The sequence below is a fragment of the Macaca mulatta genome, chromosome 1 (assembly GCF_049350105.2).
Source record: "Macaca mulatta isolate MMU2019108-1 chromosome 1, T2T-MMU8v2.0, whole genome shotgun sequence".
Lineage (NCBI taxonomy): Eukaryota > Metazoa > Chordata > Mammalia > Primates > Cercopithecidae > Macaca > Macaca mulatta.
Genome location: NC_133406.1, coordinates 199,562,922 through 199,584,423, shown reverse-complemented (window position 1 = coordinate 199,584,423; position 21,502 = coordinate 199,562,922). Strand labels below are relative to the sequence as shown.

General features: G+C 38.1%; 1 protein-coding gene across 29 annotated transcripts in view; it reads right to left on the bottom strand.

Annotated features, from left to right (window-relative positions):
* The window catches only part of SCMH1 (Scm polycomb group protein homolog 1), a 218,755-nt gene that overhangs the window by 162,723 nt on the left and 34,530 nt on the right, over positions 1–21,502 (bottom strand). For 21 of the 29 annotated variants that reach the window (XR_003723335.2, XR_013403437.1, XM_077961735.1 and 18 more), the window contains exon 2: positions 3,912–4,041. Coding sequence is in view for 5 of the 29 variants with exons in the window: in XM_015136781.3 (XP_014992267.1) it covers positions 3,912–3,924 (13 nt within the window). In the remaining 24 variants the exon portion in view is untranslated. Of the gene's footprint in view, positions 1–3,911; positions 4,042–12,937; positions 13,015–21,502 lie in introns of all 29 variants that reach the window. The other 8 variants (XM_015136801.3, XM_015136838.3, XM_077961728.1 and 5 more) reach the window with 1 other exon arrangement.

The window sequence follows — 21,502 nt, the reverse complement described above, 5'->3', positions numbered from 1 at the left end:
GCAATTTAAAAAAATTAGTCTAGCTTGGGCAACAGAGCAAGACTTGTCTCAAAAAAAAAAAAAAAAAAAAAAAAAAAAAGAAAGAAAAGAAAAGAGGAAGTATTCCAGTAAAGAAAACAAAATCCATATTCAGTTATGCAGCAAAATGAACAAAATAACAAATAGTTAAGGGCAGAAAGGCATCAAATGGTTCAAAAAGTTCAGTGGCCCATGCCTGCTATCCCGGCACTTTGGGAGGCAAGGCAGGAGGATTCACTGAGCCCAGGAGTTCAAGACCAGCCTCAGCAACATAGTGAGACCCCGTCTCTACAAAAAAATTAAAAAATTAGCTGGGCGTGGAACCTGTGGTTTCAGCTACTTAAGAGGCTGCGATGGCAGGATTGCTTGAGCCCAGGAAGTCCAGGCTGCAGTGAGCCAGGATTATGTCACTGCACTCCAGTCTGGGAAACAGAGCAAGACTCTGTCTCAAAAAAAAAAAAAAAAAAAAAAAAAAAGAACAATGAAAAAGGAACTTCTAGCTTCTAGGAAGAAATAGACTTGGTACAAACTACTGAAACATGGAAAGCAGTACTCAAGAAAAAGAAACAAATGCATTACAAAATGTGTAATTTTTAATTACTGCCATAAACTACTCAGTGAATCAGGTAACTGTCCCTCAGTCAGGCAACTGTCCCAAAATAAAGAGAATACAGCATCTGACAGAATTCTACACATTAAAAAAGGAGCTAGTCACCTATCATGTTTTCAAAGTGTTCTAAGAATAATGGCCATGTTTCAGAGTATATTATAGTACACAGGTACTATTTAATAATCAGTTTCTATCTTTCTTCTCTGGCAGTCCCTATCCCAGTTAACACAACAAATCAGAAACCTGTAATCCCTCTTGCCCTCCAAATCCAACTGGTTATCCAATTCTGTCAGTTGTACCTCTAAAATAACCATCTCTTCTCTTTAATCTCCCCTGCCCCTATTCAGAATTTAGGATTTCATTATCTCTCACATTGATCAATAAAAACAGTTATTTAATTCCTTTGTCTGTTCTCACTGCTTTCCAATCATACATCAGTATTAGTTTTCTAAAATACAAATCAGATAAAACATGTCACTAGCCCATTTAAAAGTCTTCAAGGATCAATCCCTAAACTGTATCCAGACATATATTCTTTCCAAGCTCATACAACTGTAAACTGCATCCAAACTCATACTCTTTCATACCTCTGGACCTTCCCCTTTTCTCTATTTGGGAAATTCCTATTTGTTCCTCACAGTCCAGGACAAATATTATTTTGTAACAGCTTTCTGGTGACAGCCCTAAACAAAGTAGTAGTGCCACCTCCTACATTTATGCCTGTCAGAGTGTCAGAGCTAAATAATCTTAAGCCAGTCAGTATTCCTAGAGTTCGGCACACAGCAAGCAGAAAAAAACAAAAACAAAAACAAAAAAAAACTTGTCTTTTTACTACATGCAGAACGTTATGCAATGAGAGAAAAATTATCCATATTAAAAAGTCAATATTTCAATGCACACTCTCATCAAAACAATTGTGACATAGAGGATGATACCTAGAAGCCAGATGGTAAGATATCAATTATTCAAGTTAATAAACAATAACTGAAAACAGGTAACTTAAAACTACAGATAGTATGTAATTTATATTTAGTATTAGAATGTATTATTTTTTCTAGTACAGATTTACCATTTCAGTCATGCTTTACCTAAGCTAATATTAAAAATGAACTTACCATTTTTAATGGGTACAGTTGCAGTTCTGCAAAATGAAAAAAGTTCTAGAGACTGATGATGGTGATGGGTGCACAACAATGTGAATGTCTTCAGTGTCACTGAACTGTACACTAATATTATTAAAATGGTATATTCTGTGTTAATGCATACTTCTTGAAATTAATTAATTTTAAAAAATAAACTTGCATTCCTGGGATGTCAGGGTCAGGGGAGGTTCAGAGGTTGCTGCACTGATTCCATTTCAGATTCAACTAATACTTACCATTACTATATATACCAGGCCCAGTGCCAGGTATTTTCATATATTCCACCTCAGGTACTATTAATATCTTCTTACAGATGACAAATTTAGGGCTCAATAAGTTAAACTGTGCCATAGAGGCAAAGAACCGATCAGGAAACAGCAATGAAAGATATGTAATAGTCCACAAAGGGTGTAAATCTGACAATTAAAAAACTGAATTGAAATAATGCTCTAAATCCTGCTTATGTTTAGATTAATTCATTCAACAAACATTTATTACTACTGTTTGCCAGTCATTATTCTAGGCACTGGAGATACATCACTAAACAAATCAGACAGAAAACCCCTGTTCTAGTTTACCTGCTACTAGAATGCTCACCAGGGATTTCACAAAATGTAGTCTTTTGATTGGAGGCATTAGACAAAGCATTCACTACAGGGAAGCAGATGTCAGAGAGAGACTTTCTGACAATGAGAATTGTCCTGTAGAGGACTGGTTATACACTAAAATGTACAAGCAGAAAAGCTGAATGACCACTTATCACCAAAGATGCTGAAACTTTTCCAAGCTGAGAGAAAAATTCACAGGTTATAAAGGGAGATAACTAGATAAACTCCTAAGACCCTATTCGACCTTGAAATTCTGTTTCACTAAGCATCAAACAATATTACAGGAGCTGAGATATTATAGTAGCAACTATCTATATTTTATGTGTGTGTATTTGTGTTTGATCACATGTATATCTTAATTATGAACTATTTGCTAGTAAAGATTATGTCTTATGTTCCTTACTATCTCACATATCTAGGTCAATAAAATGAATCAATGAACGTAATATTATAGGTTTAAAGAGGGTAGCTTCCTATTAAATCTTGTACAATTTGATATTTAAATTCCATTTCCAACTTACTATTTTCAAAATAACACTCTTAAAATTTTTGATATTTCCATATTGAAACTGCATTCATCCATGCTTCAAACGAAAAATTCACTGACTATCTAAGTTCCAGCCCTGTGTTAGGTAATAAGGATTAAAAAAACAACAAGGCACCCTCTTTTAGTCTAGAAGACAGAGAGTTACCTAAGTGTGATAAAGTGTTATGACCTCCCTAGTAGCTGGAACTACAGGCTCACACCACCATGACTGGCTACGCTTCTGTATTCTTTGCAGCAATGGGGTTTCGCTATGTTGCCCAGGCTGGTCTCCAATTCCTGGGCTCAAGCAATTGGCCCACCTTGGCCTCCCAAAGTGCTGGGATTACAGGTGAGAGCCCCCATGCCCCTTCTTCTTTTTACCTTTCTAAATGTGGCTACTAGAAAACTTTAAACTACATAAGTGGCTTGCATTGTATTTCTGTTGCCACAGCGAACAAATTCATTAAATAATAGTTTCCTTTCTTAATAATTATTTATCATGTAGCCAAACTGTTACAGATTTTTTTTTTTTTGAGATGGCGTTTTGCTCTTGCTGCCCAGGCTGGAGTACAACAGTGAGATCTCAGCTCACAGCAACCTCTGCCGCCTGGGTTCAAGCAATTCTGCCTCAGCCTCCCAAGTAGCTGGGATTACAGGCATGTGCCACCATGCCCGCCAGTTTTGTATTTTTAGTAGAGATGGGGTTTCTCCATGTTGGTCAGGCTGGTCTCGAACTCCCGACCTCAGGTGATCCGCCCACCTTGGCCTCCCAAAGTGTTGGGATTACAGGCATGAGCCACCAAGAAATATTTTTAACTATTTGAAAAGCAAAACTTCAAACCTCCTCTCCCAATCTGGAAAATTCATGCCAATGACAAAAATGACATCATGGCTATAAAGAAAAGGATAACGAGTAGTCTAATTAGTAGTGAGGAATTCCTTAAAGCCAGTCCTTGCTAGGTCTCTTAATCCCTCTTACTTCCAGGATAAGGTAAAAAGATACTTACCATTAGGCTGCATAGTCAATGGACTAAAAACCGGTCTAGGAGTTAAGAAGTTTGGGATTTATCCCTGGATCCACCAATACCTTGCTCTGACATCTGACAAGTCAGTTTCTCTGTATGCTAATTTCTCCATCTGTAAAAAAGGTGGGTGGGGAGGAAGGAGAGGAACATTTATTACCTGTAAAGTACTGAGATCTCTAATTATTAACAAATTAGGCCACATTATAAGAAAAGTAGAAAATTTAGATACAGATTTTTTTGCTATTAGAATATCCTGGAGTTGCAAAGTACCTTACAGCAAGTACCACAGGTTGAATTTAGCTAAGCTTCTATATTCACAGAAATAAAGAATACAGATATTTGCTACATTTGGTCCCATGCAAATATTAAATTTAGTTTCCAGCTAACCAGGCTAAGCCAGAATATCAAAAGCCACTAAAAACCTATTAACATTGTGTTATGCGCTGACCTGTGTCTCCCCCAAATTCATACGTCAAAGCCCTACCCCCCAATGTGACTACATTTGGAGACAGGGCATTTAAGGAGGTAATTAAGGTTAAATAAAGTCATACAGGTGAGGCCCTAACCTGATATAATTGGTTCCTTTAAAACAAAAGGATGAGACATGAGATATCTCTTTCTCCCACACAGAAAAAAATGCCACATGAGGACTCAGAAAGAAGGTGTCATCTGTAAGCTAAGGAGAGAGACCTCATCTCTAGCCTCTCCTGCCAGCATCTTGACACTGAACTTCCAGCCCCCAGAAGTTTGAGGATATAAATTTCTATTGTTTAAGCCACTCAGTCTGTGGTATTCTGTTATGGCACCCCAAGCACATGGTCACAGGACAAATGGGACTGTAGCAATTCTTTGGGAGTACCTCAGTTCCCCTAAAGAACTTTCACTCTTTTCTTTATTACAGTCAGAGTGGTAGTAAAGTAGAACAAAAACAAAGTAAAAACAAAACAAAACATGCTGAATTTGACGTTAAAATTTTACCCTGATTTGAATCTCAACTCTATCTTGCCTTAATGTTTATTTTCCCTTTAAGATGTTAGGCAGGTAACATGGCTGGACGCGGTGGCTCACGTCCGTAGTCCCAGCACTTTGAGAGGCTGAGCCTGGCAGATCCTTGAGGTCAGGGGTTCAAGACCAGCCTGGCCAACATGGCAAACCCCATCTCTACTAAAAACACAAAAATTAGCCAAGCATGGTGGCACATGCTTGTAATCCCAGCTACCCGGGAGGCTGAGGCATGAGAATCACTTGAACCCAGGAGGCAGAGGTTGCAGTGAGCAGAGATCATGCCACTACACTCCAGCCTGGACGACAGAGTGAGACTTTGTCAAAAAAAAAAAAAAAAAAAAAAAAAAGACTTTAGGCCAGTAACTTAACTGAATCTCAGTTTTCTTATTAGTCAAATAGGAACAATAATCCCAATGCTACTTGCTTCACTGGGCTGCTGTAAATAACAAACAAAAAATGGCTTTGAAAGTGCTTAACGGCTGGGTGTGGTGGCTCACACCTGTAAGGAGGTTAAGGCAGGAGGATCACCTGTAATCCCAGTATTTTAGGAGGCTGAAGTGGGGGGGATTGCCTGAACTCAGGAGTTTGAGACCAGCCTGGGCAACACAGTGAGACCCCATCTCTACAAAAAATTTTTAAAATTTAGCTGGGCATGGGGTACATGCCTGTGGCCCCAGCTACTCAGGAGACAGAAGTAGGAGGACTGAGTTGAGCCCAGGAGGCTGCAGTAAGCTGTGATCCCACCACTGCACTCCAGCCTGGGCAATAGAGATCCTGTCTCAAAAGAAAAAAACATAAAAATAAAAAGTGTGCAATGTGGATACCAAGGATTACTAAAGAAAAAACTGCTGTTTAATACCTTTCTCACAAGGAAAAGTCAGATCTCGAATAATACAATGTACTTACAAAAGGAACATTACAACCACCTGTTACTGGTTAGCACCCAAGGATTCTGTGTTCGCAATTTGACTGACGACTCTATGGAATATCTGCTAGAATTACTTCTACTTTGCCACTTCTTCCTTTGTTTTCTCTTATTGTTGGCTGGGACCTTTAAAATTTATGGTAAGGCTGGGCATGGTGGCTCACGTCTGTAATTCCAGCACTTTGGGAGGCTGAGGCAGGAGAACTGTTTGAGCCTACGAGTTTGAGACTCAGAAATATGGTAAAACCCCGTCTCTACAAAAAAATATAAAAATTAGCCAGGCATGGTGGTGTGTGTACCTACAGTTCCAGCTACTTGGGAGGTTAAGGCAGGAGGATCACCTGAGCTTGGGAGGTCAAGGCTGCAGTGAGCTATGATCATACCACTGCACTCCAGCCTCAGCAACAGCGAGAAACACTGTCTCAAAATAAATAAATAAATAAAAATAGGGCCAGGCGTGGTGGCTCACACCTGTAATCCCAGCACTTTGGGAGGCCGAGGCAGGCGGATCACAAGGTCAGGAAATCGAGACCATCTTGGCTAACGTGGTGAAACTCCCTCTCTACTAAAAATACAAAAAAAAATTAGCCAGGCGTGGTGGTGGGCACCTGTAGTCCCAGCTACTCGAGAGGCTGAGGCAGAAGAATGGCGTGAACCCGGGAGGCGGAGCTTGTAGTGAGCTGAGATTGCGCCACTGCACTCCACCCTGGGCGACAAAGCAAGACTCCGTCTCAAAATAAATAAATAAACAAAATAAACAAAATAAAATAATCTTCTTGGAGGATGTGAAAGTTCTTGTATTTATTCCAAAAGATAGTAATGGCACTAAGGGGTTGGAATAAGAACAGTAACGTGAATCCTCAAAATGCATGTTTAGAACCCTGAAGCATTAAGAGATTAGTCTTAGGAATACCCTAGAAAATATATCCACTTCAATTTCTGAGAAAAGAGCACAAGAACGCAGACTACTAATATCCAAAGCAGTGCCTCCAGAGTACCTGGGATTATAGGCATGTGCCACCATGCTTGGCTAATTTTTGTATTTTTAGTAGAGATGGGGTTTCGCCATGTTGCCCAGGCTGGTCTCAAACTCCTGACCTCAAGGATCTGCCAGCCTCAGCCTCTCAAAATTTAAGGCAATGATGGAAATGTTCAATATTCCTGTTGTCCAATGGGGAGCCACTAGCCACATGTGGCTATTTAGGACTTGAAATGCAGCTAGTACAACGGAGTGCATTTTTTATTGTATTTAATTTTTATTAAATTTAAATTTAATTAGACAAACATGGTAGTGGCTACTCATTGCATAGTGCAGATCTGGAGAATGTAATGACTCCATATTTCTGGAAGTCATTGAAAGAAGTATAATAGGTAGTAGAAAAATCCATAAGGCTATGGCAGTATCCTTTCAAAATGTAATAAAACAATCACAACAGGCCACCCCTTGAAGCAAGGAAAAGTAGAAAAAAATTCTTCATATATTAAGATATAATTAAAAACTTAGTTACAAATTATCACTTGTATATTAACAACAGTCAAATTATTAATATATAACTATCATTTTAAGTGTTTACTACATGCCAGATACGTGTTAAGTATTTCAAAGAACAGGAAGGGAGGAATATTTCCCCTAGAAATGGAAACTGGAAAACAGAAAAAAAGATGCATCAAATGTACTTCTGAAAACTCAAAAAGAAAAGACAGAACTCTCAGTTTTAGATAAATCATAATACTATGCCAATATGCACAGAAATTAAAATGGAAAAGCTGTGAGCAGAACATCTGCTCACTGTGGTAATGAAGGACAAGCTACAGGCAGGCAGGACACAGCGAATTCGTCTGGGATGCACCAGACAGGGGACTCGCCTGGCATGCGCCATTGATCAGCCACTCTCTGATTAACAAGTTTTGTTGTTGTTGCTGTTTTGTTTTGAGACAGAGTTTCACTCTTGTTGCTCAGGCTGGAGTACAGTGGCGCAATCTCGGCTCACTGCAACCTCTGCCTCGCGGGTTCCAGTGAACCTCAGCCTCCCAAGTAGCTGGGATTACAGGTGCCTGCCACCAAGCCTGGCTAATTTTTTGTATTTTTAGTAGAGACAGGGTTTCGTCATGTTGGCCAGGCTGATCTCGAACTCCTGACCTCAGGTGATCTACCCGTCTCGGCCTCCCAAAGTGCTGGGATTACAAGGCATGAGCCACTGTGCCCAGCCAAGTATTCCTAGCACATCTCAGCCGATTCTCTGCCCCCAGCTCTCCTTCATTTACTTTTACTTTATTAGGAGATAAGTATGATGAGATGTAATATTCTTCTGGAATGATCCACCAGAAGAAGGGGGAGGAAGGAAACTGGCCAATCTCTTTCTCAAAGAAAGCAATAAATCCTGTCTCCTCCATGTAGCAGAGATGAACAAAGAAGAGGGAGCATATCTCTTTGGTGTTCCCCCCTCTTCACTTACTTTGTAGTAACTATACATCTTTGTGTATGCAGAGAAGAACCCATGAGAACACCAGTACTTCCTTTAACAAGTAATCCAGCTACCAATAAGTGGCTAATGAAAATGCCATGACTTCCTTTGTCCTACAGGCAGTCCTAGTATTCTTTAACTATGTATAATGTTTACTCTTTCCAGAAGCTTGCAGAGGTGTGAGGCAGAGCATAAGAGAAGTTAATGCTTTTTGGAATGCTTCGGGCTCATGCTTCTTGAACAGAGAAGTTCAGTGGTTCCTATAGTGCCAAATCATAGTTGCTAGCAGACATATATGGATCTGATGTCATTAAATAATGCAACAGCATCATCATTATTTCAGTCAATATTTGGAATAAGGACAATGACAGTCCCGGATGTTCCACTCCTGCCAGTCCAAACACATCAGAAGTAGGATTTTATATTTAATTCTAGGTCCTATATTTTGAATGAGATACAGATGCACAATCTCATTTAAAGGAAAGCAACAAGGAGAGTGAGAATTTAAGAAACTAGGGAAGGTTAACTAGAAGGAAAGACTCAGGGGAAACATGAGAACTGTTTGCAAATATCTGGAGGGATTTCACGTAGGAGAGAGATGAGATTTGCTCTACTTGTTCAATATTACCCCAAGGGAGAGAGTTAGAACTAGTGGGTGGAAGCTATAGGTAGATAAGCTTTAGCACATTATTAGGAAGAACTTTCTGCCAGTCAGAGCTCTGTATCCAAAAGTGGGATAAGCTCTCCGGGAAGGAAAGGCATGAATTTGCCATCACTAAGGATGTGAAAGCAGAGGTAAAATAACCTATTGGTGAAGATATTAAATCATCAGGAGGAAGAGGGAGGCTGGACTGGGTAATCTTTAAAGCTCCTTCCAAATCTAAGACTCCAAATCTGAGTCCTGATTTCATTATTATAAACAACACTGTACAAGTTTAGGTTTTGCAGCATGGACAGTATGTGTGTGCGTGTATGTACGTGTGGATATAAATATATACAATACCAACTTTCTCTCTGAAGCCTTACGTAAGTGTGATATGGGGACAGAAGACATAACAATAGTATCATCACCACCATCATCTTTTTTCTCTTCTGTGTCTTCATCTACCATTTACTGGCACTGTGGTAGGCACTTCACATAACTTACATACTTAAGGTATCTTTTAAGTTAGTTACTTTTTAAGAGACAGGTCTCACCCTGTTGCTCAGGCTGGAGTACAGTGGAATGATCATAGCTCACTGCAGCCTCAAACTCCTGGACTCACGCAATCCTCCTACCTCAGCTTCCTGAGTGGCTAGGATTACCAGTGTGCATCAATGCGCCTGGCTAACTTTTTTATTTTTTGTAGAGACGAAGTCTCACTATGTTACCCAGGCTGGTCTTGAATTCCTGGCCTCAAGTAATCCTCTTACCTTGGCCTCCCAAAGTGCTGCGATTACAGGTGTGAGTCACTGTGCCTGGCCGCCTTTTAAGTTCTATCATATTGCAGGTTTATGGGCAAGGCCCAGCTCAATTATTTCCACTGTAGCTACTACAACATGAAAGAACTTGGCTGAAATCTCTTCCTTCTTTGAAATAATGAACAATGTGTGCCTGCTTTATTTTACACAGTAAATATAGTACTGACAAGTGTAAATGAAATTTTTTATTAAAATTAAGTATATTTGGACATACCAAAATGGCTAGTTAAAAGCAATCTTTATAAAAATAAGTTCAATGTTCACTGCAAAGTAATCTGCTCTATAAATTTAGATTTCATATATTGGATTGTCTCCTGTACCATTTTGTCCTCTGTTCAAGCCAACCATGTCAAAGTCACATTGCGGTCTTTTCCTTTGTGCTTGGTAACCACTCTGCTGGTATAAACATAGAACTATAGATTTGGAAGAAATGTTGAAAGTCATTTAGTTTAATGTCTCCTCCTCCTTCCATCTCCAATCCTACCATCTCTAGCCAATGTTTTCATTTGGTATACTTCTACTGGCAAAATTTTCATAGTGCATATGTATTACTTTAACATACATACAATATATATGTATTTTTTTTAAAAAAATGGTCCAAAGAGGTAAATATTTACCATAACAGTCATACAGGCTTGGACAGGAACCAGTTCTCTTAGGGAGACAGAATGAGAGAGAATGGTGTGTGTTATGACTTGACACCTTCACCAATTATAATATACTTGGGGTTCTAACGTGTGTATATTTTTGTGGGGAGGTTGAATGTCCCTTACCTCCTTGAAAGTCACTGCTAATCTATATCTCAATTGGATATACCAGCTCTTCAAGTATTTTAGGACAGCTTTCATGTGTGCAAGGAGAAGTTAATTGCTTTCTGGTCTCATCAAGGTTAAACGCAATGACTGACTATACAACGTATCTTACTGGATGACTATATAACATGTCTTAAGTATCTGTTTCCTTGCCCTGCCCATTCTGCCTAATTCATAGTACACTCTTCGAATTGCACACCCTGCCTTCCATCATTACTCTTTTATTGTCTGTTCATTTGTTTACCATGTTGGGATAGCACATTTCCCAATTACTTGGACTAAGTACCTTACTCCAAGCTTAAGGGTATTTTTACCAAATATCTCCAGATTTCCCCTTCTCTATTATGAAGACTCTGCAGCCCGACAGCCTGGGTTCAGATTTGGTTCTATCACTTACCAGTTGTATTAACTTGACCAAGTTAGCTTAACCTCCTGTGCCTGAGTTTCCTCTGCAGCAAAATAAAGATGATAATAGCAATTATCTCATTTAGTTGTTGAGAGGATTAAATAGGACACACACACACACAGACACACCACTTAGAACAGTACCTGGCACATAGTAAACACTCAGTCAATGTTAATTTATGTTGCTGCTTCCTTCTCCTTCATCATCATCCTTTGCTACTATTTAGGAAACTATTTTGCTGCAGTCTCGGAGTGTTTACTTCAAAATTTCTTTCCATTAGATTTGTGTTCCCTCTTTCTCAATCCAAACATTCTTGACATTTTATCTCTTCAGCATAAGTCTCTCTGACAAACTGGATTGGAGTGGAGCTTTCTTACCTAGCATACCTACTACTATGGCTGGTTTTCACTGAATTATGATGCACACTCATGCTTCACCAATTCACATTCCTCTTCTTTTCATATTAAAAGCCCATTCCTAGATCAGGGGTTGGCAAACTTTTTCTGTAAAGGGCCAGATGGCAAATATTTTCAGTTTTACTGGACATATGGTCTCTGTTGCAACTGCTCAATTCTGTTATCATAGCATTAAGGCAGACATATAATACACTAACAAATGAACATGGCTATGTTCCAGTAAAACTCTATTTACAAAACACTGGTGGCAGAAGGATTTCGCCTGTGGGCCATAGATTGCTAACTACTAACCTAGAGGAATCCTTCCCTAAATAACTCAACCTGGCTCTGATCATTCCAGTATTCTACCTCAAGCATACACTATATCGTTTTACATATATTTATGTGTTTCTAGGTATTTTTGTGTGGTCAGTTTCCCACTTATATATCTGTACATACAGATCCTTATAAGGAAAGAACTGCAGCCTTTATTTCATTCATTAAACAAAATGTATCTGAGCCGAGTAACAAAATCTAAGCCTAGCAGTAACATATTAAAGACACAAAGACAAGTAAGTGTAAGCCTCTGTTCATGCTCACAAAGAACTCACAGATTAGTAGGAACGATAGCAATTCAAATATACAATCATCGTATGATTTTTGCCATACAGAGATTTGCTATAAAAAGTGCTCTGGGAAAACAGAAAGGAATGATTAACTTTGCCAGAGGTGGGGGAGTGTTGAGGAAAGCTTCATGGAGGAGATGAAGTTGAGCTAGGATTATCAGAAGAAAGACAAATAGGCATTTTAGGCATTCTTCCTAATTATGTGGAATTGAATACAGAAATGGAAATGGACGATGTGTTTGGACAATGCTAGCCATTTATTATAGATGAAAAGGGACAAAGTAAGCTACAGGGACCAATGACAGAAACTGAATGAGCTGAGGCTAGAAAAGTAGAAAGGAGGCACCTTGTGAAGAATTTTGCTTGCCATACTAAGCCAATGGTATATTGTATATTGAGGACTCTGGTATCATCCCAAAGATTATATGTTAGATATTGAAGATCAAGATCTGAATTATTTATGATACTTAACATCCATAAAGGGATTTTAACACTTTTTCATAGACTTTTACATACATTATTTCCAATGTTCATACAGCTTGCGTACTTACATGTCTACTAAATTCTGATACTGATTACGAACTTATGATGTAGTGGAAAGGTTAAGACTTACAGGCAAAAGATCTGGGACTTGATCTTACAGCTATCAGTTACATGATTTTGAGTAAGTCTCTTACACCTTTACTGTTTCTATAAAACAGGATTAATAACAGTACACATACTTATGAGATAAATATGTGTAGAGTAGTTTGCAGATAATAAAGACACACATAATTTGTAAAAATTGCAGAATAAAATGTCAAGAAAGGGTAAGTTTTTTCATTTGCTCTGTTTTTTGTGACACATATATTCATACATAGCCTAAATAGAGGATAACTCTCTATTTCTACTGTGTATAAATACAGGTTCTGACCTTTTCAAGGATCTGATTTTTGCATAGTTCGGCTATATCATATAGGAAATCATTCTTCCTTAGTACGACGTAGAAATCTAAAAGTGAAAGATAGAAAAAAATAGAAATATGAACTACTGTAGATCAAAGAAGACATGCAGTGAAATTAGATTTTATCAGAGGAAGCCAGAAGTCTGGATACCCAGACAAGGCTTCCCAAGGGCAGCAATTTGGTTAAGTTTCCAATTTCCAGGATACTTTCCTCAGCTTTGTGAGTTCAGAACCCTGATTCTGTTAAAAATGGAACAGACTCTTGGGGATACAGCTATAGGTCATAAACAATAATGGGTAAACTAGAATGTTAATTTATTAATTTACTGTGAGAAATATAACCGCCTAAAATATTTATTGGTATGTGACCAGGGCCATTCAACTTTAAAGGTGCATCTACACAGGAATCCAAATGAGAACCAGATTTCTTGGGCAGTGCGGAAACAGAGTAAGGAGTTATTTGCCTAACTCAGAAGTTGGCAAACTTTTCCTATAAAGAGCCAGATAGGCTGGGCATGGTGGCTCATGCCTATAATCCCAGTACTATGGGAGGCCAAGGTGGGTGGATCAACTGAGGTCGGAAGTGTAAGACCAGCCTGACCAACATGGAGAAATCCCATCTCCACTAAAAATACAAAATTAGCTGGGCTTGGTGGCGCACGCCTGTAATCCCATCTACGAGGGAGGCTGAGGCAGGAGAATCACTTGAACCTGGGAGATGGAGGTTGTGGTGAGCCGAGATCATGCCATTGCACTCCAGCCTGGGCAACAAGAGTGAAACTCCATCAAAACAAAACAAAACAAAACAAAACAAAAAAAAACGCCAGATAATAAATATCTGCAGCTTAGCAGGCCGTGTGGCCTCTGTTGAAACATGAAAGTAGCCATAGATAATACAGAAATGAATGGGCATGGCTGTGTTCCAATAAAACTTTAATTTCAAAAACAGCCCTTAAGAATGCAAAAATCCTCAACAAAATACTAGCAAACAAAATTCAGTAGCATAGTAAGAGCATACACAATTAGTAAAAGCATACACAATTACCAAGTGAGGTTTATTCCCAGAATATAAGGATGGTTCAACACATGAAAATCAATCAGTGTAATATACCACAAATAGAATGAAGTTAAAAAAAAAAAAAAAACCAACGGCACATGGTAATCTCGATGTAGTGAAAGCATTTGACAAAATTAAAATTTAATGTGCTTTATAATGAAAATATTCAATAAACTAAGAATAGAAGGGAACTTCTTCAACATAATAAAGGCCATATATAAAAAACTCACAGCTAATATTATACTCAATGGTGAAAGACTGAAAGCTTTTCCCCTACTAAGATTAGGAATAGGACAAAGATAGCCACTTTTACCATTTCTATTAAACACAGCACTGGAAGTTCTAGCTAAAGTAATTAGGCAAGAAAAAGGAATTAAAGGCATTCAGATTTGAAAGGAAGAAGTGAAATGATCTCTGTTTGCAGATGATATAATCTTATATGTAGGAAACCCTAAACATTCCACAAAAAAGCTGTTAGAGCTAATAAATGAATTCAGCAAAGCTGCAGGATACAAAGTCACACACAAAGTTTAGTTCATTTTCTATACACTAGCAATGAACAGTGTGTAAAGAAAATTAAGAAAATAATTCCATTTAAATAGTATCAAAAAGAATAAAATATTCAGGAATAAATTTAACCAAGACTAAAGACTTGTACACTGAAAACTACAAAATATTGCAGAAACAAATTAAAGATGTAAGTAAACGAAAAGATATTCTGCTCTGTGTTCATAAACTGAAAGACTAATATTGTTAAGATGGCAATACTACCCAAAGCAATCTACAGATTCAACGCAATCCCTATCAAAATCCAAATGGCATTTTTGCACAAATAGAAAAAGTTGTCCTAAAATTCACATAGAATCTTAAAGGATTTCAAATAGCTCAAACAATCTTAAAAAAAAGAACCAAGTTAGAAAACTTATACTTTGATTCCAAAACGTACTACAAAGCTACAGTAATCAAAATAGTATAGTATTGGCATAAGGATAAATAGACCAGTGTAATAGAACAGAGAGCTCAAAAATAGTCAATAAATTTTCAATAAAAGTCCCAAGACCATTTAATGGGAAAAGGACACTCTTCAACAAACAAGTCTGGGAAAACTGAATATCCATATGCAGGAGAATGAAGCTGAATACTTACCTTATACCATATACAAAAAAAATTAACTCAAAATGTGCCAAAGACTTAAATACATATAAGAGCTAAAACTATAAAACTCTTAGAAGAAAATATAGGGGAAAATCTTCAACATTTTAGATTTGGCAATGACTATAGGATATGACAAATAAAACACAGGCAACAAAACAGAAAACAGATAAACTGGATTTCACCAAAATGAAAAACTTCTGTGCATCAAAAGATACTATCATGAGGGTGAAAAGATAGCCCACAGAATCAGAGAAAATACTTGCAAATCATGTTTGTAGTCTGTCAATATCCAAAATATACACAGAACTCCTATAATTCAACAACAACAAGAACAAAAAACCTGAACAACCCAATTCAAAAATAGGCAAAAGACAATTCTCCAAAGAAGATATACGGATGGCCAATAACCACATGAAAAGATGCTCAGCATCAATAATCATTAAAGAAATGCAAAAATACCTACAATGATATACTACTTCGCACTTATTAGGATGGCTGTTATGAAAAAAAGAAAAATAACAAGTGTTGGTGAGGATATGGGGAAATTGGAACCGTCAGCATTGCTGGTGGGAATGTAAAATGGTACGGCTGCTGTGGAAAACGGTTTGGCAGTTCTTCAAAAAGTCAAATGTGGAATTATCACATGATCCAGCAATTCCATCCCTAGTTATATACCCAAAAGAATTGAAAGCAGGGATTCAAACAGACACCTGTACACCAATGTTCATAGAAGCATGATTCACAATAGCCAAAAGTGGGAAACAATCTAAGTGTCCATCAACAGATGATTGGATAAACAAAACATGGTATACACATACAACAGAATATTATTCAGCCATAAAAAGGAACGCAATTCTGATAAATGCGACAACATGGATGAACCTTGAAGGCACTATGCTAAGTGAAACTGGTCAGATACAAAAGGACAACTACTGTACGATTCTACTTACATGAGGAACCTATAATACATAAATTTATAGAGATGGAAAGTTGAATAAGGGTTACCAGGGAACTGGTGAAGAGAAGAGAGTTATATTTAATGGGTATAGAATTTCTGTTTGGGATGATAAAAAAAAATTCTAGGGATGGATAATGGTGAAAACTACACACATTATAAATGTACTTAATGTCTTAAGATGGTAAACTTTAAGTTGTGTATATTTTGTCACAATTTTAAAAAAAGGCAACAGGTGGATGTGCATCAGTGTTTGATAGCCTCATTCAGCCATCTTGCAAAAGGAACACAAAAAGCTTCATGGGGACATTCAAGAAATCCAATCTTGAGCCACAGAATTCCTTTTCCTGGGTAGTCCTAAATGTCGTCCTCTATCAATTTTCTTTATGACTTCCTGTTAACATGTTTCCAAACTGTTTATCTTCTAATAAACATATTCCTTCTCTGGATAATGTTACTATCTATACATAGCATGCAGTACAGATGGGCTTTGGGCTTGAATACCAACTTTGTCACTAGCTATGTAAACTTGGACAGGTTACTAAGTACCTCTGGACCTCAATTTCTACATCTTTAAAATGGAAGTAATAGTGCCTACCCCAAGGTTAGGCACTGACTGACCTAAGCTCCTCCAACTATACTAACTGGGATTATCATCAGTATATATTTATTAAACATGCCAAGGTATAAAACTGGAATTAGGAAAAAGAGACTATTACAGAACAAAGAAATGGAAAGATTACAAGGAAAAGAGGCTAGGATCATTGTGTTAAAATAAACTTTCATGTTGTTAACCTAAAGAACCATCATAGCAGAAGAGAATAAACTATGTATTAGGCACTTTAAAAATAACTTCTTATTAAACTATAACATTATTACCCAAAAGTGCATAAATCATAAGTATAAAAGCTCAGTGAGGCCGGGCGCAGTGGCTCAAGCCTGTAATCCCAGCACTTTGGGAGGCCGGGACAGGCGGATCACGAGGTCAGGAGATGGAGACCATCCTGGCTAACACGGTGAAATCCTGTTGCTACTAAAAAATACAAAAAAAAAAAAAAAAAAAACTCGCCAGGTGAGGTGGCAGGTGCCTGTAATCCCAGCTACTCGGGAGGCTGAGGCAGGAGAATGGCGTAAACCCGGGAGGCGGAGCTTGCAGTGAGCTGAGATCCGGTCACTGCACTCCAGCCCGGGCGACAGAGCGAGAGTCCGTCTCAGAAAAAACAGCTCAGTGAGTTTTTATAATGTATCTCCAAACCAAGAAAGAGCACATTACTAGCACCTCAATATATATCCCCTGTGCCCTCCCCTCCCAGTTACTCCTCCACCCAAGAGTAGCCATGGTCTTGACTTCTATCACCATAGGTTAGTTTTGCCTGTTTTGAACGTTATTTAAATGAAATTACATCATATGGCCTCTTTTATGTCCACTTCCTTCCACTCAACATTTTGTTTTGTGAGAGTCATCTACTGTGCTCCTGGTAGGTGTTTTTATTACTGGACTTAAAGCACCCAACAATTCTGGCATTACTGTTCCCATGTAGATTTTTTTTTAAGCTGAACTTTGGAACTTAAGGATTAAGGTACCCATGGTCATTCAACTTCTACATGCAAAAGCTAATATTAAAGGTACTCTGGGACCACATGTACTCGTTTATAAGCGGGAGCTAAATATCAGGTACACATGGATATAAAAGTAAGAATAACATACACTAGGGACTTCACAATGGGGGGTGGGGGTGGGAGGGTGCTGAAAACTTCCTATTGGGTACTATGTTCACTATCTGGGTGATGGATTCAATGGAAGCCTAAACCTCAGCATCATGCAATATACCCTTGTAACAAACCTGCACATGTACCCCCTGAATCTAAAATAAAAATTGAAATTAAAGATTGATTGATTTCAAAGTCCATCCTCTTTTTGGTTTCCTTATGCCTGCCTAGTATAGTTTAAAACAAGAAGAAGACCATCCCTAGTTTACTTATCATAGACCATATACAGTGTGTATGTACAGAGGCTTGGCAAATAGTCAAATCTTAAATGTAAAAAAGTATTGTTAGTGCAAGGAAGGAACTACCTAGGGCACTGGCTTTCATATCTTTTTTGACTGTGATCCACAGACTTAAATCTAGGTGTTTTTTTTTACAACTGTATACATTCCTGGAAACCTCACAATTCTATAAAAATAATGCTTGTGGCCAGGTGCAGTGGCTCATGCCTATAATCCTAGCACTTTGGGAGGCCGATCACAAGATCAGGAGATCGAGACCATCCTGGCTAACACGGTGAAACCCTGTCTCTACTAAAAATACAAAAAACATTAGCCAGGTGTGGTGGGGGGCACCTGTAGTCCCAGGTACTCAGGAGGAGTCCCAGCTACTCGGGAGGTTGAGGCAGGAGAATGGCGTGAACCCGGGAGGCAGAGCTTGCAGTGAGCTGAGATTGCACCACTGCACTCCAGCCTGGGTAAGAGCTAGACTCGTCTCAAAAATATATATAAATAAATAATAATAATAATGCTTGTAAGGAAAACAGAGTTAGGAATAGATACTAAAAACCCATGGAACTTTGTATCCTTTACACACACACACATACACATACTTAGTCTCATTAAACTAAATTAAAGGGAAGAAGGAGTACAATCCATTTTAAAATAATTTCCAACTAAAATAATCTTTAAAAGTTATAATGGAACAATCCTGTAGCTCTCCAGAACATTCTTAGAATGGCTTTTTCCCTAAGGTCTTCTGGAGTAAAGATTTGAATGCATGTCATCATCTATAAACAGGAGTCACCTAATAAAGGCTTTTCATGGTAACAAAATGAAAAGCTGAAGTCTCACTCATATGGCTTTGGGGACAGATAAGAGATTATTAATCTGTACCTTTTTTTTTTTTTTTTTTTTTTAATCAGTTCACACACTGCCTAAGCAGACTGTTGAAAGATGTCAATGTTACAAGGGACCGGAGATCTCAAGATCAACTTTAACCTCTTAGAGTCTAGTAGGTTAGAAGCCTATATAGAAAACTATCTCCTTGGACAAAAAGCCCTGACAATAGATTAGATCTTCAACTATCTGGGCCATGAAGAGGGGTAAATAAAGTAATTTGAGCTCAGTGACAGAACAGCATCCATAAACCATTCTGTAAATCCCCTCTAAAGTCTCAGATTCTTATCTTTTAAAAACTGAGGGAGTTATAAATCCATGGCATTATCCAGGGTCTTGTATGAATCCTACAGAATTACAAACTTGAGGGTAAACATGGTTTCTCTGTATCAAGAAACTGAGATGAAAGATCCAGATTTGGCCTGGTTCATTCTACCACAGAGAAGTCACTTCCTCAGGGCTGCCATTTCCTCAATAGAAAAACAAAAGGTTAGAACTCAGTGTTCTCTTAGTGCCTTCCCAGGTGGGTCCCACATTTACTGCAAACCAGCTGCATGCCTGTTTCCTCATCATTCACCTCTGCAAGTATCTGATTTTATGGCTTCACAGAAAATTGAAATAAGGAAACTTATCAAGTTATATTAGTTGTCTTCCTATGAGCAACTCAAGCAGTTGCCTTGACACTCATTTCTGGTTGGGAAACTCTGAGACTACCTATTTTCTCACCAAAAAGCGGCTTCCAGTGAAATGTGTATTCTGTGACTCAGGCCATTACATAATGGTAAAGGGATCAACTCAACAAGAAGAGCTAACTATCCTAAATATATATGTACCCAATATAGGAGTACCCAGATTCACGAAGCAAGTCCTTAGAGACCTGCAAAGAGACTTAGACTCCCACACAATAATGGGAGACTTTAATAACCCACTGTCAATATTAGATCAACAAGACAGAAGGTTAACAAGGATATCCAGGATTTGAACTCAGCTCTGCACCAAGCGGACCTAATAGACATCTACGGAACTCTCCACCCCAAATCAACAGAATATACATTCTTCTCAGCACCACATCACACTTATTCTAAAAGTGACCACATAATTGGAAGTAAAGCACTCCTCAGCAAATGTAAAAGAACAGAAATAACAACAAACTATCTCTGAGACCACAGTATAATCAAATTAGAACTCAGGATTAAGAAACTCACTCAAAACCACACAATTACATGGAAACTGAACAACCTGCTCCTGAATGACTACTGGGTAAATAATGAAAAGAAGGCAGAAATAAAGAAGCTCTTTGAAACCAATGAAAACAAAGACACAACGTACCAGAATCTCGGGGACACATTTAAAGCAGTGTGTAGAGGGAAATTTATAGCATCAAATACCCAAAAGAGAAAGCAGGAATGATCTAAAATCAACACCCTAACATCACAATTAAAAGAACTAGAGAAGCAAGAGCAAACACATTCAAAAGCTAGCAGAAGGCAAGAAATAACTAAGATCAGAGCAGAACTGAAGGAGAGAGAAACACAAAAAACCCTTCAAAAAAATCAATAAATCCAGGAACTGGTTTTTTGAAAAGATCAACAAAATTGATAGACCGCTAGCAAAACTAGTAAAGAAGAGAGAAGAATCAAATAAATGCAATAAAAAATGATAAAGGGGATATCACCACCGATCCTACAGAAATATAAACTACCACCAGAGAATACTATAAACACCTCTATGCAAATAAACTAGAAAACCTAGAAGAAATGGATAAATTCCTGGAAACATACACCCTCCCAAGACTAAACCAGGAAGAAGCTGAATCTCCGAATAGACCAGTAACAGGCTCTGAAATTGAGGCAATAATTAACAGGCTACCAACCAAAAAAAGTCCAGGACCAGATGGATTTACAGTTGAATTCTACCAGAGGTACAAAGAGGAACTAGTACCATTCCTTCTGAAACTATTCCAAGCAATAGAAAAAGAGGGAATCCTCCCTAACTCATTTTATGAGGCCAGCGTCATCCTGATACCAAAGCCTGGCAGAGACACAACAAAAAAAGAGAATTTTAGACCAATATCCCTGATGAACATCGATACAAAGATCCTCTATAAAATACTCACAAACCGAATCCAGCAGCACATTAAAAAGCTTATCCACCACAATCAAGTCAGCTTCATCCCTTGGATGCAAGGCTGGTTCAACATATGCAAATCAATAAATGTAACCAATCACATAAACAGAACCAATGACAAAAACCACATGATTATCTCAATAGATGCAGAAAAGGCCTTTGACAAAATTCAACAGCCCTTCATGCTAAAAACTCTCAATAAATTCTGTATTGATGGAACATATCTCAAAATAATAAGACCTATTTATGACAAATCCACAGCCAATATCATACTAAATGGGCAAAACTGGAAGCATTCCCTTTGAAAACTGGCACAAGACAAGGATGCCCTCTCTTACCAGTCCTATTCAACATAG